Source organism: Xyrauchen texanus, chromosome 17, assembly GCF_025860055.1.
Source record: "Xyrauchen texanus isolate HMW12.3.18 chromosome 17, RBS_HiC_50CHRs, whole genome shotgun sequence".
In the NCBI taxonomy this organism is placed as follows: Eukaryota; Metazoa; Chordata; class Actinopteri; order Cypriniformes; family Catostomidae; genus Xyrauchen; species Xyrauchen texanus.
This window is the reverse complement of record NC_068292.1, coordinates 2499915-2522705: the sequence shown is the minus strand read 5'-3', so window position 1 is coordinate 2522705 and position 22791 is coordinate 2499915. Positions and strand designations below refer to the sequence as shown.

The following is a 22791-nucleotide window of genomic DNA, read 5'->3' as shown; positions in this document are numbered from 1 at the left end:
TGGATTTAGGCTACAACACGTTAATTCATCCACTTCTCCCAAAATACATGAAAGTAAGTGACCGTGAACTGGGAGAAGAATAGAGTAAACTTTAAAGTTACTTTCACAATGTGTATCTGATTGATATGAATAAAGCGTGTCTTATTATTATGGAAAGGAATATTATTGCCGTTTCCATAGACATCAGTGTGTATTTTACAAACTCTATGTCTCTCTAAATGTATTGTATTGTTTGTTTAGTACCTACGTATGTGAAATGAAATTATATGTCTGAAACCTAAAACCTAAAAGAAACATTATGTGGTTGAAAACACTGAAAACTAAGTTGTGATATGACAGCGCTGAGCTGCGTCCGTCTCTGGCTCAGCGCCAGCCATCGCCAAAGCACATTTAATATTAGCAGCTAATCACGGTGCACTGACCGTTCTAATCACACTGGTGTGTGTGTGTGTGTGTGTGTGTGTGTGTGATTGTATGCGTGCGCGAAAGGGTTAATTTCGGTCCTGGCTGCAGCTCATGTACAAAACTGTACATTTTTCTAAACTGACCTGCTTCCATTACAAATCTGACTGCGGCCGGGACGAATCACAAACTGGCTAGTAGGCCGACTCTTCTTCCTCAGTTTTTTTTTTTACACGTTGCATATAAGTGATCGTATTAGTGTCCCTACTGTTGGCTGTTCATATTGCTTTATTATACTTTTTTTTGTGCCGACGGACGGCCCTCGGTTGGACGGCCGTTCTGGACTTTTCCCGAACGCACAGATTGTCAGTCCGTCCCTGTCTGGAGCTCAGCCACAGTGATCTTTGGGTTCTTCTTTACCTCTCTCACCAAGGCTCTTCTCCCCCGATAGCTCAGTTTGGCCGGACAGCCAGCTCTAAGAAGGGTTCTGGTCGTCCCAAACGTCTTCCATTTAAGGATACTGGAGGCCACTGTGCTCTTATGAACATTAAGGGCAGCAGAAATTTTTTGTAACCTTGGCCAGATCTGTGCCTTGCCACAATTCTGTCTCTGAGCTCTTCAGGCAGTTCCTTTGACCTCATGATTCTCATTTGCTCTGACATGCACTGTGAGCTGTAAGGTCTTATATAGACAGGTGTGTGGCTTTCCTAATCAAGTCCAATAAGTATAATCAAACACAGCTGGACTCAATTGAAGGTGTAGAACCATCTCAAGGATGATCAGAAGAAGTTAAATATATGAGTGTCACAGCAAAGGGTCTGAATACTTAGGACCATGTGATATTTCAGTTTTTCTTTTTTAATAAATGTGCAAAAATGTCAACAATTCTGTGTTTTTCTGTCAATATGGGGTGCTGTGTGTACAATAATGAGGAAAAAAAATGAACTTAAATGATTTTAGCAAATGGCTGCAGTATAACAGAGTGAAAAATTTAAGGGGGTCTGAATACTTTCCGTACCCACTGTACATATCTCAGCAAAACGTGAGGACAAGTGTTCGAAACATATCCTGTTGTGTACTAGGTCTGTCTGTTCTATGTCTGCATGTTTCTTAGAATAATAGCAGACATAAACTATGCGCTCTCATTCCAGCTCTGAAACCTCATCAGGCCAAAAGGGTAACAAACTCCTATATTAGAGGACCAAATGTATAAATTTAGTCTCACGCATTCATTTAGTTCTCACGGGAACATTGGATACACAAGGCATCAAGCAGGAATATAATGATAGAAATACAGTGATTATATAAATGAATATAAATCTGAGTACATAAGTGTGAATATATGAATATGATTACAGTTGATTTCAAGCACAATATCAATAAGCAAAAATATAGGAAAGACTCTAGCCACTTGCAACAACTACAAAGTATAATGTTATTTATTTACACTAAATAATTAAACAATTGCATTTGCAATTATAAAAAATTAACCATGGTTTTACTACATAAAACATATTTTGACCTTGATGTTCGTAGTGAAACCATAGTAATAATATAGAAAAGGGAAACTGTGGTAATAAAAATCATAATTGTGAGGTTACTATGGTTTACAACTACAAATACCATAGTTTAACTAGCCCAGCCTATTGTCTAGTTTATAGTTCATTTATTTTAACCATGGTATTTGTAGTAAGACTATAGTAACCACAAGCTTAACCATGGTTTCTGCAACAACAATGACAAAAAAAGGCTACTTTTCATAGTTAGTACAAGAATACTCTAGTAAATCTATGGGTTCTGCCAAAAAACTATGGTTACTACAGTCTACAATATTTCTATAGTTATATAAAGAGCACCATATTATACTTTTTGTTTACTGTAAACCATAGTTTACTAAAGTAACCATATAGTTAAACTATGGAATTTGTGGGGGCCTGGCTAGCTCAGTGAGTATTGATGCTGAATATCACCTCTGTAGTTGCGAGTTCGAATCCAGGGTGTGCTAAGTGACTCCAGCCAGGTCTCCTAAGCAACCAGATTGGCCCAGTTGCTAGGGAGGGTAGAGTCACATGGGGTAACCTCCTAGTGGTTACGATTAGTGGTTCTTACTCTCAATGCGGCGTGTGGTAAGTTGTGCTTGGATCGCGGAGAGTAGCATGAGCCTCTATGTGCTGTGAGTCTCCACGTTGTCATGCAGGATGAGACATGTGATAAGAAGAGCAGGTTGATGGTCTCAGAAGCAGAGGCAACTGAGACTTGTCCTCCACCATCCGGCTTGAGGTGAGGAACCGCACCACCACGAGGACCTACTAAGTAGTGGGAATTGGGCATTCCAAATTGGGAGAAAAAGGGATAAAAACATAAAATAAACTATGGTATCTGTAGTAAAACCATAGTAACCAATATTATTTTATTATATTAACACTGTTTAAGTTTTCCTGTATTATTACTGTGATTTTACTACAAATCTCATGGTTAAAATATGGCTACTGTTGTAAAAACATGGTAAATTTACTGCAAATAATGCAAAACTTATTCCGAGGGCACACTAAAATATTTCCGGGGAGAGAAAAAAAGTGGTTTTGCATGGCGAAATTTTTTGAAGGATGTATGTGTTTATGGATGTTGGTGTTTTTGTCCAAAGGAAATATGGTCCAAAACGTTCAAGCTCCAAAAAGAACATCAAAGTTTTGCAAATGCAAAAACATGTGAAAAAGCTTCTCCCATTAATGTTCATTGGAGAGCTGGTTTTGGTGTATAAGGAATGATTATTTTTTTCTTTGTTTTTCACCCCAATCTATCATGCCATAAATTACAATAACACCTCATAAATCCTTCAACATATAATGGTTGGGTTTTGCAGAAGAAAAAAATGATGCGAGTTTGATGGGTGAGGTTTAGTAAATAATGAGAGAATAATCCTATTTGGGTGATCTATTCCTGTAAGAGTTCAATGAAAAACATTTCTGAAGTTAACTATTTTTTTGTTCTACAGAAACAGTTGAAGGAGGCACAGAGTAAATTCAAGCTGAGAATCCAGGAAGGAACAAAAGATGTTCAGAAACTGAGAGAGGCTTTGAAGTCTCATAAGGTGAGTTTTGAAACGAAGAGAAAAACAACTGCTGTTTGATGCCACATCCACACTAATATGTTTTCCTTCTAAAATGCATTGATTTCGCAACATTTACGCCTCTTATCAACATAACGTCACAACGACGTTTCCCTCCACCGAATATGCTGTCATTACCTCATATGATGGAAAACGATAATGTTAGGAAACTGAAAACTGATTACTCTGTTAAGATTCTTCCAGTGCTGGTGCTCTCTGTGACTCACAGGTCTTGTGTTTTTAATGTGTGGGTAACAGCACTCTGCACAGACTGCTGTGGAGGACAGTGAGAGGATCTTTACTGAGCTGGTTCGCTCCATTGAGAGAAGGAGCTCTGAGGTGACCCAGCTGATCAGAGCTCGGGAAAAAGCTGCAGTAAGTCTAGCTGAAGGACTCTTGGAGCAACTAGAGAAGGAGATTTCTGATCTGAGGAGGAGAGATGCTGAGGTCCAGCAGCTTTTACATACAGAGGATCACATCCATTTCCTAAAGGTAACAGATATCAATATAACAGCAAGGTCTGCTAGGACAGGGAACTGAAAAGACTCTCAGAACTGACTCTGATCTTTGATCTTGATCTAAAATTCTTCCTGCTCTGGAGAACTGGGGTTTAATTTACTCTGTTTTGTTGTTTTATTTAAGAAAGTAGATTGTATGAATCTAGATTTCATAATTGTGTTTTGTCTTTGTGTGTCTGTAGAATTTGCCGTCTCTATCTGTCCCTCCAGAATCTGTCAACCGAGACAACATCACTGTCAGTTCTCTCCTCTCTTTTGATGATGTAAGACAATCTGTCTCTCTGCTTAGAGGGAAATTTGAGGATTTCTGCAAATGGGAGATAGAAAAGATATCTGGTAGAGGTAAGTTACTGGAGATTTGATTATTTTCAGAAATAAGTTGCGCATCATGTATTAAAATGTCATACTTGTCTGTTGGTTTCCATAGCAGTGCTAAAAGCAGAATAAGATGTTGGCTGTGTTCAAAATGGCATACTACCATGCTACTTTCTACTAGACATAAATATGACCGAAGCAGTAAGATTTGAATGGGAAGTTTGCCATTTCAAACATGGCCGGTGTCTGCAGCCTTTTTCATGTGGTGTTCAAAGCTGCATTTGACTACCTGACTCAAATAATTTTTATTCCATATTCGAAGTGGAGTGAATATTAATCGGCTGATTAATATTGTGCAGGATGAGCGTTTAAGAGATTTAATGCACATTCCAATGAATACACAACCTATCGGGACAATTTTTTCAATTAGTCAAACTTCCGCTTAGACTTTCAGAAACATTTCATGTTACTTGAACTGGTGCTTGTAAAGTGGAGGAGGGCTGGGCTGGAGCAACGCACGCCCGGTCCCCAATCAGCCGGATGGGGGCACTCGGGGGATTCTGGAAAGAGAGAATGACATGGAGCATCTCTGTGTTATTGTCTCTCTATGGAACCATCATCACCGGCCTGATGGGGGCATGCGATGGATAAAGGAGGCCGGAGACAACTGTTCCAGAGAGATAGAATGAAATGGAGCTGCTCTGTGTTATTCTCCTTTATCCATCGCGTGCCCCCATCAGGCTGATTGGGGACCGGGCATGCGTTGTGCCCAACCCCGCCCTCCACTCTACAGTGCTGTTTTAGTGTATTTCTATCTGTATACATTATTATTATTATTATATTATTGATACATATTGTTTTCCTTCCTAAAATGCAAATAAATGCATTTTGACAGGAAAAATAATATATATTGTACAAAATTTTACCCAGGTACAGTTGTCATGCGAACAACACATAAATTGTTTATATATAAATATTTATGGAATTTAACACACACACACACACACACACACAAACACACAAACATGTTTGTTCCCTATTTGTCACTTACTCGATGTTGTGTCGATGAAGTTACACTAGGGCCACTCTTGGCAGCCCGAGACACCTCTGATCTTTGATTAAAACGGTCTTTTTAAAGATGCCTTTCCGTTTGTGTGTTATTCCTGGATGCGGTCGTTATCTCTCGCCTTCAGACGGCCACAATCGCTGTCTTTCGTGCCTGGGCGCTGCCCACGTGGAGACATACTTTGTGGATGTGTCATGTCCTCACTGCGAGAACATGACCATGGCAACATTGCAGTCGTGGCTCACTTTCGTAAGAAAGCACGCAACCCCAGCGCCTCCCCTCCTCGGTCCTTCTACCTACGGGTATGAGGCCAGCGCGGCTAGCACTGGGGGTGATTTGGGGAACCCAATTGGACCACCTTCGCCGGGCGAATCCTCACGGACCTCCTATTCACCAGCATGCTCTTTTACTCTGGGTAGGCTTCCGGATGAGTGCACCGGCTTGTCTCAGGGTGAGTTCGACCTCTTGTTCAGTGCCCACGAAGGTGATGAGCTTTCAAATGTAGCGTCGAAGAGTGGTCTCATTCAGTCAGTTGCGGAAACCGCTGGGCTTCCTCCTTCGGGCGTGGTTACTCAGGGGTTACTTGGCAATACCTCCTGTGGATAAGGGCTTGCGGTGCACCTATGCCCACAGAGCGCCGCCACCCGTCAAGGGCCTGTAGGTTTACGTTGTCCCTGACAGCATGGCTCTCCTGCAAGTACACCAAGCCAAGGCATTGAAATAACTGCACGAGGGTAGTTCCGCCCCGGGATTGATGCAAGAGCTGTTCTCGGCGACCGACCTCGCCCTTCGAAGACGAAGGTCATGACTCGGTCTCTTGGGTAGACGATATCCACTTTGTTGGCACAGGAGCGCCACCTATGGCTTAACCTGGTCGAGATGCGAGAGGCCAACAAGGCACGATTCCTGAACACCCCCATTTCCCAGGCTGACCTATTCGGCGACACTCTCTGGGACTTTGCCCAGCAGTTTTCGGCAGCAAAACAGCAGACAGCGGCCATTCAGCATATCCTGCCCCGGCATGGCTCAAGATCCTGCACCCTGTCTGCATGTCGCCAAGGGCTGCGGTACACAAACACTCAACAAAAGAGCAGTTTTCTCATTCCCTGGGTCCCATAACCGATGCGTATGGCCGTCATTACTACCACTGTCCACCATCCCCTTTTGGCAGGTTCAGCACTTTAGCCGTGGTCCCCCCACCCCTGTGGGCGCAGCTGTGGCACAAACACACCCACACCTGGGTGTTCCCACACCATGAGCCATAGAGCCTGTCCCTCCAGCCGACACGGAGAACGTGTTTTACAGCCCCTACTTCATTGTACCGAAGAAAGGTGGTGGGTTGCGTACCAATCTTGGATCTGCAAGAACTGAACCAGTCTTTACACAGACTCCCGTTCAAGATGCTGATGCAAAGACGCATTCTAGCGAGCATCAGGCATCAAGATTGGTTCACGGCGGTATACTTAAAGTACTTCCACGTCTCGATTCTGCCTCGGAACAGACTCTTCCTGTGGTTTGCGTTCGAAGTTCGGGTTTACCAGTACAAGGTCCTCCCTTTTAGGCCTGTCTCTGTCTCCTTGTGTCTTCACGAAGATCGCAGAAAACAGCCCTTGCCCCGTTAAGGGAAGTGGGCATTCACATCCTTAACTATCTTGACGACTGGCTAATCCTAGCTCACTCTCGGGATATGTTGTGTGTGCACAGGGACCTGGTGCTCTCGCACCTCAGCCGGATAGTGCTTCGGGTCAATGGGAAAAGAGCAAGCTCCTTCTGGTTCAGAGCATCTCTTTTCTCGGTCTGGAGTTGGACTGAGTCTCGATGATGGCGCACCTCACGAACGAGCGTTCCCAGTCGGTGCTAACCTGTTTGAAGTCGTTCCGACAGAAGACGCCAGTTCCACTGAAACTATTTCAAAGGCTCCTGGGGCATATGGCATCCTCAGCGGTGGCCACACCGCTCTGGTTGATACATATGAGACCGCTTAAGCACTGGCTCCCGAGATGGGCATGGTGCCCCAGGACACATCGTGTGGCTATCACGCCGATCTGTAGCCATCTCTTCAGCCCTTGGACCTTTTTTCTACGGGCAGGTGTTCCCCTAGAACGGGTCTCCTTGCAAGCATGTGTTGGCTCAGGCAGACAACATGTCAGGATGAGGAACAGGTCATCCTTGTAGCACCCTACTGGCCCACCCAGACTTGGTTCTCAGACCTCACAATCCTCCCATCAGCCCCTCCCTGGCAAATTCCCCTGAGGAAGCACCTTCTTTCTCAGAGATAAGGCACCATCTGACAACAGCGACCAGACCTCTGGAAACTCCATGTCTGGCACCAGGATGTTGAATCCCTCCAGATCATGCCTCGTTCCCTCATGGGACCTCTCCGTAGTCCTTTGGGGTATACGGGGAGCCCACTTTGAGCTCCTGGATTCAGCTGAGCTTAATGGACTTTCTTTAAAGACTGCCCTTCTGACTGCGCTCACTTCCATCAAGAGGGTAGGTGACCTGCAAGTGTTCTCTGTCAGCGAAACGTGCCTGGAATTCGGTCCGGGCTACTCGCATATGATCCTGACACCCTGACCGGACTATGTGCCCAAGGTTCCCACGACCCCATTCAGGGATCAGATGGTGAACCTGCAAGCGCTGCCTCAGGAGGAGGCAGACCCAGCCTTGACGTTGCTGTGTCCGGTACTGTGTCCGCTTTATGCATCTATTTGTACCACACACAGAGCTTCAGAGCCTTTGAGCAGCTCTTTGTCTGCTTTGGCGGACAGCGGAAAGGAAGCGCTGTCTCCAAGCAGAGGATTAGCCACTGGATCATTGACGTTATGGCATACCACGCTCTGCACATGCCGCCTCCTGCAGGGCCAGGAGTGTGACGCCTGACCAGTGGCACCTCTCTTACAGACATTTGCAGAGCAGCGGGCTGGGCAACACCCAACACCTTTTGTGAGGTTCTACAATCTCTGGGTTGAGCCGGTTTCGTCCGACTGGGCTAGCCTGCCCCCATTCTTTCTTTGGGCAGTCGACTTGTCCCCAAAGGACTGTTCGACGCTCATAACCGTGTCGGGGGAGGTTACGTGTCGGCCTGGTACACTAACTATGAGGCACACAGTAGTCTGCCTGTCTTGCAATGCCAGTTCACGTAACACATTTACATTTACATTTATGCATTTGGCAGATGCTTTTATCCAAAGCAACTTACAGTGCTATTATTACAGGGACAATCCCCCCGGAACAACCTGGAGTTAAGTGCCTTGCTCAAGGGCACAATGGTGGTGGCTGTGGGGTTCGAACTTTCTGATTAACAGCACTGTGCTTTAGCCACTATGCCACCACCACTCCTAGCTAGTTGTGGCGTTTTTGTAGGGGACCCCTAGTGTCACTTCATCAACACAACATTGAGTGAGTGACAGATAGGGAATGTCCTGGTTATTTCCGTAACCTCCGTTCCCTGATGGAGAGAACGAGACGTTGTGTCTCTCCTGCCACAACGCTGGATTACCCACTGAAATGGATGGAACCTTCTCTCTCGGCTCCTCAGCACAAAACCTGAATGACTGGTTCACACGCCAGCTCCTTTATACCCATATGTCTGGGGGAGTGGCATGGAAATACCACTCGCCAATTCCCATTGGCCTTTTATCAAAGATCAGCTCCCAAGTGTGAGCCCTAGTGTCATTTAATCGACACAACGTCTCGGTCCCTCCATCAGGGAACGGAGGTTACAGAAGTAACCAGGATGTTTTACTATATTAGTGAGGATATCTCATAGATTTTCATTGATTTTATAGCAGGCTAAATATATATTCTATCCCTAACACTACCCCTAAACCTAATCCTCACAGAAACCTGTGCACTTCATTTAGATTTAAAGATAAACATAATTTAGCTGATTTATGAGCCTTTTTTACTTTTGAGGACCAGCTAAAATGTCCTCACAAGTCAGTTTTCTACCAGTTTCACTATATTAGTGAGGACATTTTAAGAAATCTGGCACTCATAACTATAGCCAAACCTGTGTACACACACACACATACATATATACACACACACACACACACACATACATTTTTACTTTTATTCACCAAAATGGCATTCAACTGATCACAATGTATAGTTAGGACATTAATAACATGAAAAATTACTATTACAATTTGAAAACAATGTTTAGAACTTCTTAAACTACTTGAAAAAGTATTTATCAAAAAATTCTCCATGTGCAGCAATGACAAGATCCTTGGCATTCTAGCTGTCAGTAGGGATGCAACGGTATGAGATTTTCACGGTATGATAACCGTCTCAGAAAATTTCACGGTAAACGGTATTACACAATTACTATTATCAGTGAAAACGGAAGGGTTATTTTTTTATTTTTTTTATTTTTATAAAGCCAACACTTTATTATAATTGAAACTTGAAACCATTTATTTTATTGAAGTATGTGTAAACAAAAGTGTCCCTTTTGTTAATAAAATAAATAGAAAAAATAAGAAAGCTAACAGAATTATAATAATAAATCGAATTATAAACATGATAAAAAATTGCATGTAACTATAACATGTTGTATAACTAAAGCATGTTAGTTTATATGTTCAATGAAAAATAATATTAGCTGTGTGAGCTTTTTAAGTAATGTCCTATGATTATTAACAGTTAACATATACTGTAGGTGCACGACAGTGAGGCCAGACTGCTCCTGTCTGTACCTTTAACTCAAGTGATTCTCAACTGGTTTTGCTTCAGGACAGATTTTACATTGGAAATCAAGTGGCGACCTGCCATAGATTAAACATAACCAGTATTTAATGTATCCTGGGTTGCATTTCCTTTTATGTTGCATAGTTTTGTTCATGGTTTTCCAGTACAAGGACATGCATCAAGTGACATTATTTTTGTTGTTGATGTCAGTTTTTGTTGTTGATGTCAACGTTTGACTTTCATCACACAACTGAATAACACAGACTGCATGACTTTGATAAATGATTACTGCAAGAGTTATATTAACATACAGGGGCAGGGACTTCAACATTTCTAAATTGCACAAATAATAAATACATATACATATTCGTCTCTGGCTTGCTTTTGCTCACATGTCAGTGATTACTCCTCCATGTGTCAATGATGCCGAGATCTACTTTTATCACTGAGAAGGTTTACCTGCAAAATCGGTAGCATTACAAGCAGCTTCAAGAATGCACACAGAGTAGCCGTATAACACTTTTCCTTGAGCAGAATATTGCACTACAGATCGCCAAGTTTGTTCAAAGGGGAAAGTGAGACGTGGTTGCCAGATTGCACAAAATAAGTACAACATTAGGCAAAATATTTCCAATTTTCGCAAGTATAAATCTCAAACTGGGGGTGTTTCATCTCTTATCTGGCAACCATGAGCATGTTATACGCTTGTGGAGACGCGTGATGTCCCAATGCAAGTTAATTGAAATATCCAATGAAAAATAAAAACGTTTTTACAATAAATGAGGCTGTAAATTGCCCATGTCCCGCATTAGCTGTTTGCGAGATTATCATTAAATCTGCCTTGGTGGCCGCCGAAATATCTTCAATGGCAGAACCATGGCATTGTTCTTTCCCTGCTGTCCGCGACCCAGTCCGAATAGATCAGTTGAGATCAGTTGAGTCCAGATACTCAGGTGACATTTCACCCCACACTTCCTGTAGCACTTGCTATAGATTAAGGATACACCTTCAGATCAAAAGATTTTTAAGATCATGAGAAACGTCTCGGGTTACATGTGTTAACCCTTGTTCCCTGAAAAAAGCGGAACGAGATGCTGCGCTTTTGCTAAGCGCTACGGGAACAGCTCTAGCTGTGAACCAAGCTGAATAATGTGTGTAACACTCAATGAACATTGACCAGAATTTATAGCCTCGGCTGATGTAATCATTAGATGCGGCCAGGCTATAAATGGATACGTCACCAGGTGTCGTCAGATACTTCTTTTTGAAGAGCAGTCCTGGGACGTCCCAGTGCGGCAAAGAAGCGCAGCATCTCGTTCCGCTTTTTTCAGGGAACAAGGGTTACACATGTAACCCGAGACGTTTCTCATGATCTTAAAAATCAAAAAGCTTCACTTTGATGCTGCGCTTTTGCTAAGCGCTACGGGGAACGCAGTACCCACGCCGCTGCACTTGTAGCTGTCCGGACCCCTACGGTTGTGCAGTGTACTCACAAAAACACGAGCATAAGACTCAATTGCATAAGAGCCCGGAGTAGCATAAACATCTAAACCATTCAATTTTGATGAATGTGTGCGGAGAGAACCAGCCTGCCACATCACAAACTTGTTCAAGCATGAGCTGAGATGTCGTCTCAAGGGCATAAGAGCCCGGAGTAGCAAAGGATCTAACCCATAAAGTTCGATGAATGTGTGCGAAGAGAACCCTATCGCGACAGAAACTTGTCATAAAAACTGATGAATGTGAGCGGAGAGGACCAGCCTGCCGCATCACAAACTTGTTTAGGCATGGGCTGAGATGTCGACTCAAGGACATAAGAGTCCGGAGTAGCAAAGCATCTAACCCATAAACTTCGATGAATGTGTGCGAAGAGAACCCTATCGCAACACAAACTTGTCATAAAAACTGATGAATGTGAGTGGAGAGGACCAGCCTGCCGCATCACAAACTTGTCCAGACATGAGCTTGAGATGTCGACTCAAGGGCATAAGAGCCCGGAGTGGCAAAACATCCACTCGGGGAGAAGTAGAGGAGACATTGCGCTATCAACAGAGGCGAAGAGGTCCTCTTCTGCCCTGTAAAATCTACCCAGATCAGTTCCAAGTGGAGGGAGCCCTAGCACTTGAAATGGTCTCGATAATCTCAAGAGAAAACCCTGTGAACCTCATTTGGTACCCTTAGGGGCCAGACATGAAAGGTTTCACAATTTGGGCCAAGGATGAGAAGGTCCTCCCTGTTCGGAATCGCCAAGGCGAGCCGTCGAGGAGAGGAATTATCTCCGAGAAACATATCCTGTTCGGCCAGCGCAGCGCCATTAATAGGAGGCAAGACCCTTGCTGGTGAACATCGCCAAGACTCCCGGAGCAGAGAAACCGGGAAAGAAACGCATACAGACGCATTCTGGGTCATGTATGTGTCTTAACGTCCAGACCCAAGGGGCTGGGTGATTTCAGGGAGAAGTAGAGGAGACATTGCGCTATTCATAGAGGCGAAGAGGTCCTCTTCTGCCCTAAGAGCTCACCCAAACTTGTTCCAAGTGGAAAAAGCCTGGCATTTAAAAAGGTCTCGATAACCTCAGGAGAGAGCCCTGTGTCCCTCAGTTGGTACCCTTAGGGGCCAAACATGAAAGATTCCACAATTTGGGGCAGGGATGAAATATTGCCCTGTGCCTGAGATAGAAGATCCTTCCTGTTCGGAATCGCCCAAGGCGAGCCGTCGAGGGAAGAGATTAGCTCCGAGAACCAAGCCCTGTTCGGCCAGCGCGGTGCTATCAGGAAGAGGAAAAAACCCTTGGTGGCGAACTCTGGGCAACTATTACCTCAGGGTGGAGTTCTTAACTCCCCCATTGGTATTTTCTGTCTGGACCGTAAATCTGCTCCCATATACGGGCATCCAGGGATATAACTGACCTGAGTAACAGGAGCTTGCCCTGGGCCCATAAGGAGAACCCAACGTGTCAGAAATACAGCTGACAAGAACGTGGGTCTCCTTGATGATTTATGTAAGAGGCTACCGCTGTATTGTCCACCCGCACCAAGACATGGCAGCCTCAGGAGGAGGAATTTCAGGGCCATAAATACAGCCATCAACCCGAGACAGTGACTGTGACAACCGAGCTGACGACCCTCCTATCCCCTTAAGCTGGACGACCACTTAAGGCCGCTACCCGGCCCGTCAGGGAGGCGTTTGTCGGGCGGGGTACAGCCTGCAACAACAAGACGCACCTAGAGTGGGACCCAAGGCAGAAAACCGGGGTCTGAACCACACAGAAAGGGAACGAAGCCTGAGGCGCGTAACCCTATTTAGCCTAGGGGTTTTGGCCCTTGGAAGAAATCCCCTGGCTTTTGGCCACAACAAAAAACATTCTCATGAGCAGAAGGTCCAGAGGGATCACCGTGGACGCGTTCGCCCTGAGACCTGGTAATCGTTGATACTGATAACAGTGCAACCTTGACCTAGCCCGACTTTGCTCAGGGTGATCTGAATGGACTCAATCCTAGCGGGAGACAGTTGTGCCCGCATTGTGATTGAACTCCATACGATGCCCCGATAGACAGTGTTCTGAGTGGGAGAGAGGACGCTTTTATTGCCGTTGAGCCTCAGCCCCAGAGAAACAGATGAGCTAAGACGATGTCCCTGTGCTGAACTGCCAGTTCCTGGAACTGCGCTAGGATCAGCCAGTCGTCTACATAATTCAGAATGCAGATGCCCCGGAGTTGCAAGGAGCCAGCGCTACATCATGCATTGTGAATGTGCGGGTAAAAAGGGCTAGGCTGAGTGAAAGAACCTGACCCCGGAAGGCTTCGCCCCCGGAAGCGAACCTCAGGAACTTTCCATGTTGTGGCAGAACTTCTAAATGAAGTATAGAAATGCGTCATAAGATCGATGGTGACCAGCCAAACGAGTTGTAGGGCTTGAGACACGACCGTCTTGACAGGCATCATCTTGGACTTGAACACCATGGGTAGTTCAAGCTTTAAGATCTAAGCCAGACACCACCCCTCACACTCCATGGGAAACGGGAAGTATTTAGTGTAATAACCTAACTCTCTCTCTGGAAGGGGAACACATACCATGGCCCCTTTAACCAGGAGATTGAGTTTTTTTTTGTTTTTACATAAAAAGAAATCCGGTTTACGGTAGTGAGAACACGCCGTTGAAACACGGAAAAGCGGCGAGAGAATTAAATCCTGACGCCCTTATAAGACCCACAGAAAAGAATATATCCAGCAGAAGTTTCCACGCTGCCAGGATCTCTGAGATGGGTATTATATTTTAACACTTCCTGTTGAGGTGTTGTCGAGTGTTTCGCGTCCTGAATAAAATGCAGGAACAGCTAAAAACACCCAATTTTGACGGAAGCCTCTGCAACCCGAAACACCAAGAGGTGGCGGGAATGGAGGGGCTTCGAGGGGGTACCGGGAGGGGTGAAGTGAAGCACGCGCCCCATCCCGAGGGGAGCTACCTCCTAATCTAGGCGCAAGACCGTCAGGGTTTTCTCTTACTAGAAATTATAGTCCTGAGGTCTTGCTTCGGGGGCTGGCAAGGGCGGCGAGACTGTCCCCAATCCCTGGGAGGAGGAACACGACTCGCCACGCTTCGCTTTTGAGCCTCCCTTCAGTCAGGACCGAGGCGGGTCTGAGGCTTGCTCGTCAAGCGCAGAACCCACACTCAGGTCGTCCAGGAGGTCAGCCTTGTACGCCTGTAAAACAGCATAGTGTGCAGAGCAGCACCAGCCTGACCTGCTGCTTGATAAGCCCTTCCCACTAAAGTGGAGGTTGTCCTACAAAGCTTTGAGAGGAGAGAGGGCTTCTTAAGTGACGATGCCGAGCCCGGCGAGAGATAGCCCGCAAGCGTCGCTTCGACCGGCTTGAAATTGGTCCAAATGATTATATATATTTTTCTTCATATTTCAAAAGGTTTTCTATAATTTTTTTCCATGCAATTAACCCAATTTATTATTTTCTAATAGTTATAAGCCATTATTTTCTTAATGCCATTTAGGTGGGAAATCTTTAAAAAAAGGATTTACATTTCTGATGCAATGTTTTGGGGAAGCCATGCTTTCCGTGTTGCAATCACCGCTGGTTCACCTACTGCAAAGCTGCAAAATATAAGGGTACATGTGACTTTTCTGACCACCACTGCTAGGGCTGTGAGCTAACTATTAATATGCTTGCGGTACCTGTAATTTACTTACTGCTTGTGGATAAAATTGTGAACAGAAAGGTTACTTTAATGGATAGCCACTTCATGTTTGCCACATAACAAAGCTGAAATAAGTGCACGCTTTTACCTGTTGTCAACTAGGCATGTGGAAGTTGCGTTCATAATTATAGCAACATTAACACGATTTGTTTTTTTAATTCAGCAAAGAAAAGTTAGTTGAGTAGTAGATGTGAAAATACAGTACATACATGGGGTCTAATAGTCAAAGACCATTAGTGAAAACGCTTCTGTTTCGCATTCCTTGCTACATACATTAATATAGCATTTTTAATTACAAATTATATGACCAGGATAACAATTTATCTTTTGCACAATGGAGTAATCAATAACATTCTGCTAGACAACATCTTTTGTCAATTATGAGTGAACTATTCTTTTAATATGGAACTTGTTCTTTTGTATGGCTTGTGAGCAGCAGCAAGAACCCCCTGTTATCCTGAGCCAATCAAAACAAGAACATATCCAGCCTTTGAAGAGTTTAGACCTCCTAAGTGGGAGAAAAAAAAAGTGAGTGTGCACAAACCACTTTAAGCTTGTTCTGAATCATCTAGGTTCTTAAAAGCAGTATGTACTTTTGAATGTTTTATCTTCATAATACATCAAACAAAATATGTTGTAGAAAAGCTGAATTTGTGTTGCATAAGTACAGTATATTTTAAAGGCTTGAGAAATGCCAAATAGGAAGAGGTCATAGATGCTGATTCATCAGATAATGCTGTGCCTGCTTTATGTCTTCTAAGTTCCGCATTCGAGACCCCAACCAGGGCGGCAAGGATATCACAGAGGAGATAGTGAGCAGAGGTCTGGGCTTTCCTCCACCTGTCATCGTGAATACAGGTGAGGCTTCTCAGCTATCACCCATCTTCTCCCTACAGGTTTAGAGTCTATTAGTCTGTTCTCTATTTTTATGTGAATATTTTGTTTTTTTGTAATGATGTAACGTCTTGGTAATTCTTGTAATGTCTGTGCAATACAAGGTACCAATTAAAAGAAGGTATTAGATTATAATAGATTAGATTAAATTAGTGCTGAATGTGATTCTTTGTACTTAAATGTCTATAAGGAGTGTTAGCAGGAGGGAATTTAATTCCTAATGTGCAGTTAAATGCATCACAGATTCTAACACAAGAGTCTTATATTTTAAAACAAAAACAATATTTATTTTTTCTCTAAATAACTCTATTTCTTCTTATATCATCAATTGATGGTTCTAGATAACAAGCCAAAACTGGAGTCTTCCACACAGAGATCTGCTTCTCCTGATCTGTTGTAACTAGAGACCGTACAGGAGAGAAGAGGTCAGCCCAGCAGCCCAGTACTGTGTCCAACTCAGAACACTGAGATTCCTCTTTACTATCACGAATACTTGCAGTGAAATGCACAGACCTACATAGTGTCTGGAAGAAAGTAATATAAAGGGCACTACAGAAACACAAGTAGCCTATACAAACATACTTAGTTTACTTTTACAAGAACTTGAACATTGATTTATTATAATAAGCACTAATTTGAGCAGTTCTCTTCCATTTGTTTTGCAAATCTTAATGACATGCTGTTTTTTGCTAATTTTCCCAACATCTCCTACATCTCTCATGTAGCCTGTCTTTTTCTTGTCACTTCTAGTACATTCTATCTCACTCTGCTCTTGTTCCGTACATCAGCATGGCTGTGATTCAGTCACACGGCCTTGTGCCGCATGTAATCCACAAGCTGTGCTGACATACAAAACAACAGCATGATTGCTCATGTGATTTTGCTTTTATGCAACAGTTCTGTGAACAAGTAAATAAGTAGAGCTGTTGGAAAAAATTGTTTCAGCGATGCATTGTTTCATACTCAAACGATTCTGAATCGATTCTCAAAAGAATCAGAATCGATTCTGAGTTCAGTTTAAGTCACGGCAGAGCAGTGGTGTGCAATGGAGTGGCGGTGGTGTAGTGGTCTAAACCACATAACTGGTAAACTGGTAATCAGAAGGTTGCTGGTTCTATCCCCACAGCCACCACCATTGTATCCTTGAGCAAGGCACTTAACTCCAGGTTGATTAAGTGCATACACTAAAGTCAAGTGCACAAACACGACTGTTTGCAGACCAGCTGTATTAAACACATGACCATTTGTGCCCGAATGAAACTACGATCCCGAAATTCTTTCACAAACCCACTCACATATCAACGGGAGAGTTTATTCGTGATAAGTATCATTTTATAATCAATCGTTACGCTTTGAATCGTAATCGAATCATGAGGCCAGTGAAGATTCACACATCTTGGGGTTATTAATACAATTATTATTTAATTATTTTTAAACACGATTAAGAATCGTTATTTTATCTAAATTGCACAATGATGATTCATAGACATTATAGACATTACAGTTTTATCTTCTGTTAATGCTGATCTTCTGTAAAGCTGCTTTGAAGCAATGTGTGTTGTGAAAGGCGCTATACAAATAAAATTGAATTGAATTGAATTGAACCTCTATAAATAAGTAAAGACAAATCAAGGGGTGTCCCAAAATTCTCTTTTTTATGGAAGAGCATATTGTATATTTCAGGCACTTGCTTAGTTTGAAAGATGTGCTCAAGCCTCCGTATCTAATTTGAAAACTTCACTTTAGAATTATTAACAACAGCTTGGGCTGTTTCTAACAAGTTAAAGGGAGAGTTCACCCAAAAATTTGTACTCACTCTCCTGGCATCCCAGATGTGTATGACTTTCTTTCTTCTGTAGAACATAAATGAAGATTTTTAGAAGAATATTTCAGCTCAGTAGGTCCATACAATGCAAATGAATGGATGCCAAAATTTTTAAGCTCCAAAATCCACAAAAAGCAAGCATAAAAGTAATCCATGTGACTCCTGTGGTAAAATCCATGTGCTCTGATACAGTATGATAGGTGTGGGTGAGAAACAGATCAAAATTTAAATCAGTTTTATTATAAATTCTTCTCTCTTCCCAGTAGGGGAATATGCATTAAGATTGTGAATCACCTAAAACAGAAGGAGAATGGGAAAGTGAAACTGAAGTGGAGATTGACTGATCATGGAGGAGAATTAATCTGTTTCTTACCCACACCTATCATATTGCTTCAGAAGACATGAATTTAACCACTGGAGTCATATTGGTTAGTCGGTTGCCCTTATGTGGATTTTGGATTTTGGCAACCATTCACTTGCATTGTATGGACCTACAGAGCTGAAATATTCTTCTAAAAATCTTAATTTGTGTTCTACAGAAGACAGAAAGTCATACACATCTGGGATGGCATGAGGGTGATTAAATGTGGAAGAATTTCATTTTTGGTGAACTATTCCTTTAAGATGTGTGTGTGTGAGCAAGGGCATACGATTGAGAGTTAGTTTGAGCATGTGTGATTACCTGCATCTAGCAATGCTGTTAGTTTAACTACTGTATATTTCTCGGCTGTAGGGTGGTAGTACCCTACTCTGATCCTTTGTGGTGTGAGAGACACAACAAAATGTTAAAACATGAAGAAAATATGAGAATATGTCATATATTGTGGGCAGATTGCTGAGATCTGATTGAAAAAAGAACAATTACATGACTTGAAAGTAAAGTTACAACCATAATAACTTGTGGATGGCTGGTGAGACTGTGGTTTGATTGCCTGTTTATTAGATTTAGATTATCAGAAGTGTGCATTTGGATATACACTCACCTAAAGGATTATTAGGAACGCCTGTTCAATTTCTCATTAATGCAATTATCTAATCAACCAATCACATGGCAGTTGCTTCAATGCATTTAGGGGTGTGGTCCTGGTCAAGACAATCTCCTGAACTCCAAACTGAATGTCAGAATGGGAAAGAAAGGTGATTTAAGCAATTTTGAGCGTGGCATGGTTGTTGGTGCCAGACGGGCCGGTCTGAGTATTTCACAATCAGCTCAGTTACTGGGATTTTCACACACAACCATTTCTAGGGTTTACAAAGAATGGTGTGAAAAGGAAAAACATCCAGTATCGCGGCAGTCCTGTGGGCTGAAAATGCCTTGTTGATGCTAGAGGTCAGAGGAGAATGGGCCGACTGATTCAAGCTGATAGAAGAGCAACTTTGCCTGAAATAACCACTCGTTACAACCGAGGTATGCAGCAAAGCATTTGTGAAGCCACAACACGCACAACCTTGAGGCGGATGGGCTACAACAGCAGAAGACCCCACCGGTACCACTCATCTCCACTACAAATAGGAAAAAGAGGCTACAATTTGCAAGAGCTCACCAAAATTGGACAGTTGAAGACTGGAAAAATGTTGCCTGGTCTGATGAGTCTCGATTTCTGTTGAGACATTCAGATGGTAGAGTCAGAATTTGGCGTAAACAGAATGAGAACATGGATCCATCATGCCTTGTTACCACTGTGCAGGCTGGTGGTGGTGGTGTAATGGTGTGGGGGATGTTTCCTTGGCACACTTTAGGCCCCTTAGTGCCAATTGGGCATCGTTTAAATGCCGTGGCCTACCTGAGCATTGTTTCTGACCATGTCCATCCCTTTATGGCCACCATGTACCCATCCTCTGATGGCTACTTCCAGCAGGATAATGCACCATGTCACAAAGCTCGAATCATTTCAGATTGGTTTCTTGAACATGACAATGAGTTCACTGTACTAAAATGGCCCCCACAGTCACCAGATCTCAACCCAATAGAGCATCTTTGGGATGTGGTGGAACGGGAGCTTCGTGCCCTGGATGTGCATCCCACAAATCTCCATCAACTGCAAGATGCTATCCTATCAATATGGGCCAACATTTCTAAAGAATGATTTCAGCACCTTGTTGAATCAATGCCACGTAGAATTAAGGCAGTTCTGAAGGCGAAAGGGGGTCAAACACAGTATTAGTATGGTGTTCCTAATAATCCTTTAGGTGAGTGTATATTTACACATTTATTAAAGTATTATTTGTCAAATTGTTTTTGTTTTATCGTTAGTTTAAATTACACTTCCTGGTGCTTTACGCACAAGACACTACATGGCACTAGGAAGTCTAATCAAGTTTGAAATCATGATAACCAAGGAGACCACTTATGTTTTATAGTGTAAAAGAAGATATATTTTGGTTTGCTTCTCACCCAAAACTAATTTGATTGCTTCTGAAAATATGAATTACACCACTGGAGTTGTACGGATTAATGCTGCCTTCATGTGCTTTTCAGAGCTTCATAGTTAAGACCACCATTTCCATCCACCCATCCATCTTTCAGAAGTTGACACACTTAGGTTGAAGTAATTAATTTTTTAACCACTCCACATATTTAAAATGAACAAACTATAGTTTTGGCAAGTCTTTAGGACATCTACTTTGTGCATGACATGAGTAATTTATCCAACAATTGTTTATACAGTCAGGTCCATAAATATTGGAACATCGACACAATTCTAATCTTTTTGGCTCTATACACCACCACAATGGATTTGAAATTAAACGAACAAGATGTGCTTTAACTGCAGACTTTCAGCTTTAATTTGTAGGAAATACAACAGTTTGTATATGTGCCTCCCACTTTTTAAGGGACCAAAAGTAATGGGACAGATTAACAATCATAAATCAAACTTTCACTTTTTAATACTTGGTTGCAAATCCTTTGCAATCAATTACAGCCTGAAGTCTGGAACGCATAGACATCACCAGACGCTGGGTTTCATCCCTGGTGATGCTCTGCCAGGCCTCTACTGCAACTGTCTTCAGTTCCTGCTTGTTCTACACCGTTCACCTGATTTGGATGTAAATACCCTCAAATTAAAGCTGAAAGTCTGCAGTTAAAGCACATCTTGTTCGTTTCATTTCAAATCCATTGTGGTGGTGTATAGAGCCAAAAAGATTAGAATTGTGTCGATGTTCCAATATTTATGGACCTGACTGTAGACAGACTGTTTCACTTTTAATTGACTATATCACAATTTCAGTGGATCAGAAGTTTACATACACTAAGTTAGTGTGTAAGCAGCTTGGAAAATACCTGAAAATTATGTCAAGCCTTCAGACAATTAGCTTCTGATAGGAGGTTTACAGAAGTGGAGGTGTACCTTCAAACTCAGTGCCTCTTTGCTTGACATCATAGGAAAATCAAACTAAATCAGCGAAGACCTCAGAAAAAAAACAATAGTGGACTTCCACAAGTCTGTTTCATCCTTTGGAGCAATTTCCAAATGCCTGAAGGTACCATGTTCATCTGTACAAACAATAGTATGCAAGTATAAACACCATGTGACCACGCAGCCACTATAACGCTCAGGATTCATGGCATTCTGTCTCCAAAAGATGAATATAGTTTGGTGCGAAAAGAGCAAATCAATCCCAGAACAACAGCAAAAGACTTTGTGAAGATGCTGGAGGAAACAGGTTGACAAGTATCTATATCCACAGTAAAACAAGTCATATATCCACATAACCTAAAAGGCTGCACTGCAAGGTAGAAGCCACTGCTCCAAAACCGCCATAAAAAAGCCAGACTACACTTTACAAGTGCACATGAGGACAAAGATCTTACTTTTTGGAGAAATGTCCTCTGGTATTATGAAGAAGAAAACAATTAAACTGTTTGGCCATAATGACCATCGTTATGTTTGGAGGAGAAAGTGTGAGGCTTGAGGCATGGGGGTGGCAGCATCATGTTGTGGGGGTGATTTGTTGCTGGAGGGATTGGTGCACTTCACAAAATAGATGGTATTATGAGGAAGGAAAATCTCAAGCCATCAACCAAGAAGTTAAAGCGTGGTCGCAAATTGGTCTTCCAAATGGACAATGATTCCAAGTGTACCTCAATGTTGTGGCAAAATGGCTTCAAGGACAACAAAGTCAAGGTATTGAAGTGGCCATCACAAAGCCCTGACCTCAATCCGATTTTGTGGGCAGAACTGAAAAAGTGTGTTGAACGAGGAGTCCAACAAACCTGACTCGTAACTCAGGTCTGTCTGTCTATCTGTCTGTCTGGCTTTAGATCCAGTATGTTTATCGTAAATTACTTTCTTTGGCTAACGTCCAGCATCGTTCACACACATGCATGTCTCTTTAATTAAACAATTTTTTAAACCTCCATCAGCTCTAGAACTACCCAATTCCTCAATGTAGGTGAAGTGTTGGTTCAATGAGACTTTTTGTAACACGACTCCACTGCAGCATTATCGGTTTCATTCGGCACGGTGTATCGCTGTTTTTACCAGCACTTGTGTTCTGGTTAATCATTGATCTCTGACGTTATTCTCAGCGCTGTGGGGATGATGTGTGTGCATGGGAACGCACTGCACAGTCTGCATTTCAGCTCATCTGTCTGTGTCAGGCTCTGCGATAGTGCCTGCACCGTCAGTCCACGATACTCAAAGGGATTATAATAAGTGCACACGCGTGGATCTTAGAGCTGAGTGTTACTGCTGCTTATAATTCACTGTAAAGTGAAAGAGTCCGTCCAGCTGCGGCGGCGCGTCAATACTGC

General features: G+C 42.9%; 1 protein-coding gene across 3 annotated transcripts in view; it reads left to right on the top strand.

The window, feature by feature from the left end:
- The window catches only part of LOC127657570 (E3 ubiquitin/ISG15 ligase TRIM25-like), a 115002-nt gene that overhangs the window by 3556 nt on the left and 88655 nt on the right, over positions 1-22791 (top strand). For 2 of the 3 annotated variants that reach the window (XR_007972305.1, XR_007972304.1), the window contains exons 2-7: positions 3398-3493; positions 3770-4003; positions 4212-4371; positions 15753-15844; positions 16078-16174; positions 16552-16635. Coding sequence is in view for 1 of the 3 variants with exons in the window: in XM_052146427.1 (XP_052002387.1) it covers positions 3398-3493; positions 3770-4003; positions 4212-4371; positions 15753-15844; positions 16078-16174; positions 16552-16610 (738 nt within the window). In the remaining 2 variants the exon portion in view is untranslated. Of the gene's footprint in view, positions 1-3397; positions 3494-3769; positions 4004-4211; positions 4372-15752; positions 15845-16077; positions 16175-16551; positions 17982-22791 lie in introns of those variants that run through there. The other variant, XM_052146427.1, reaches the window with a different exon arrangement.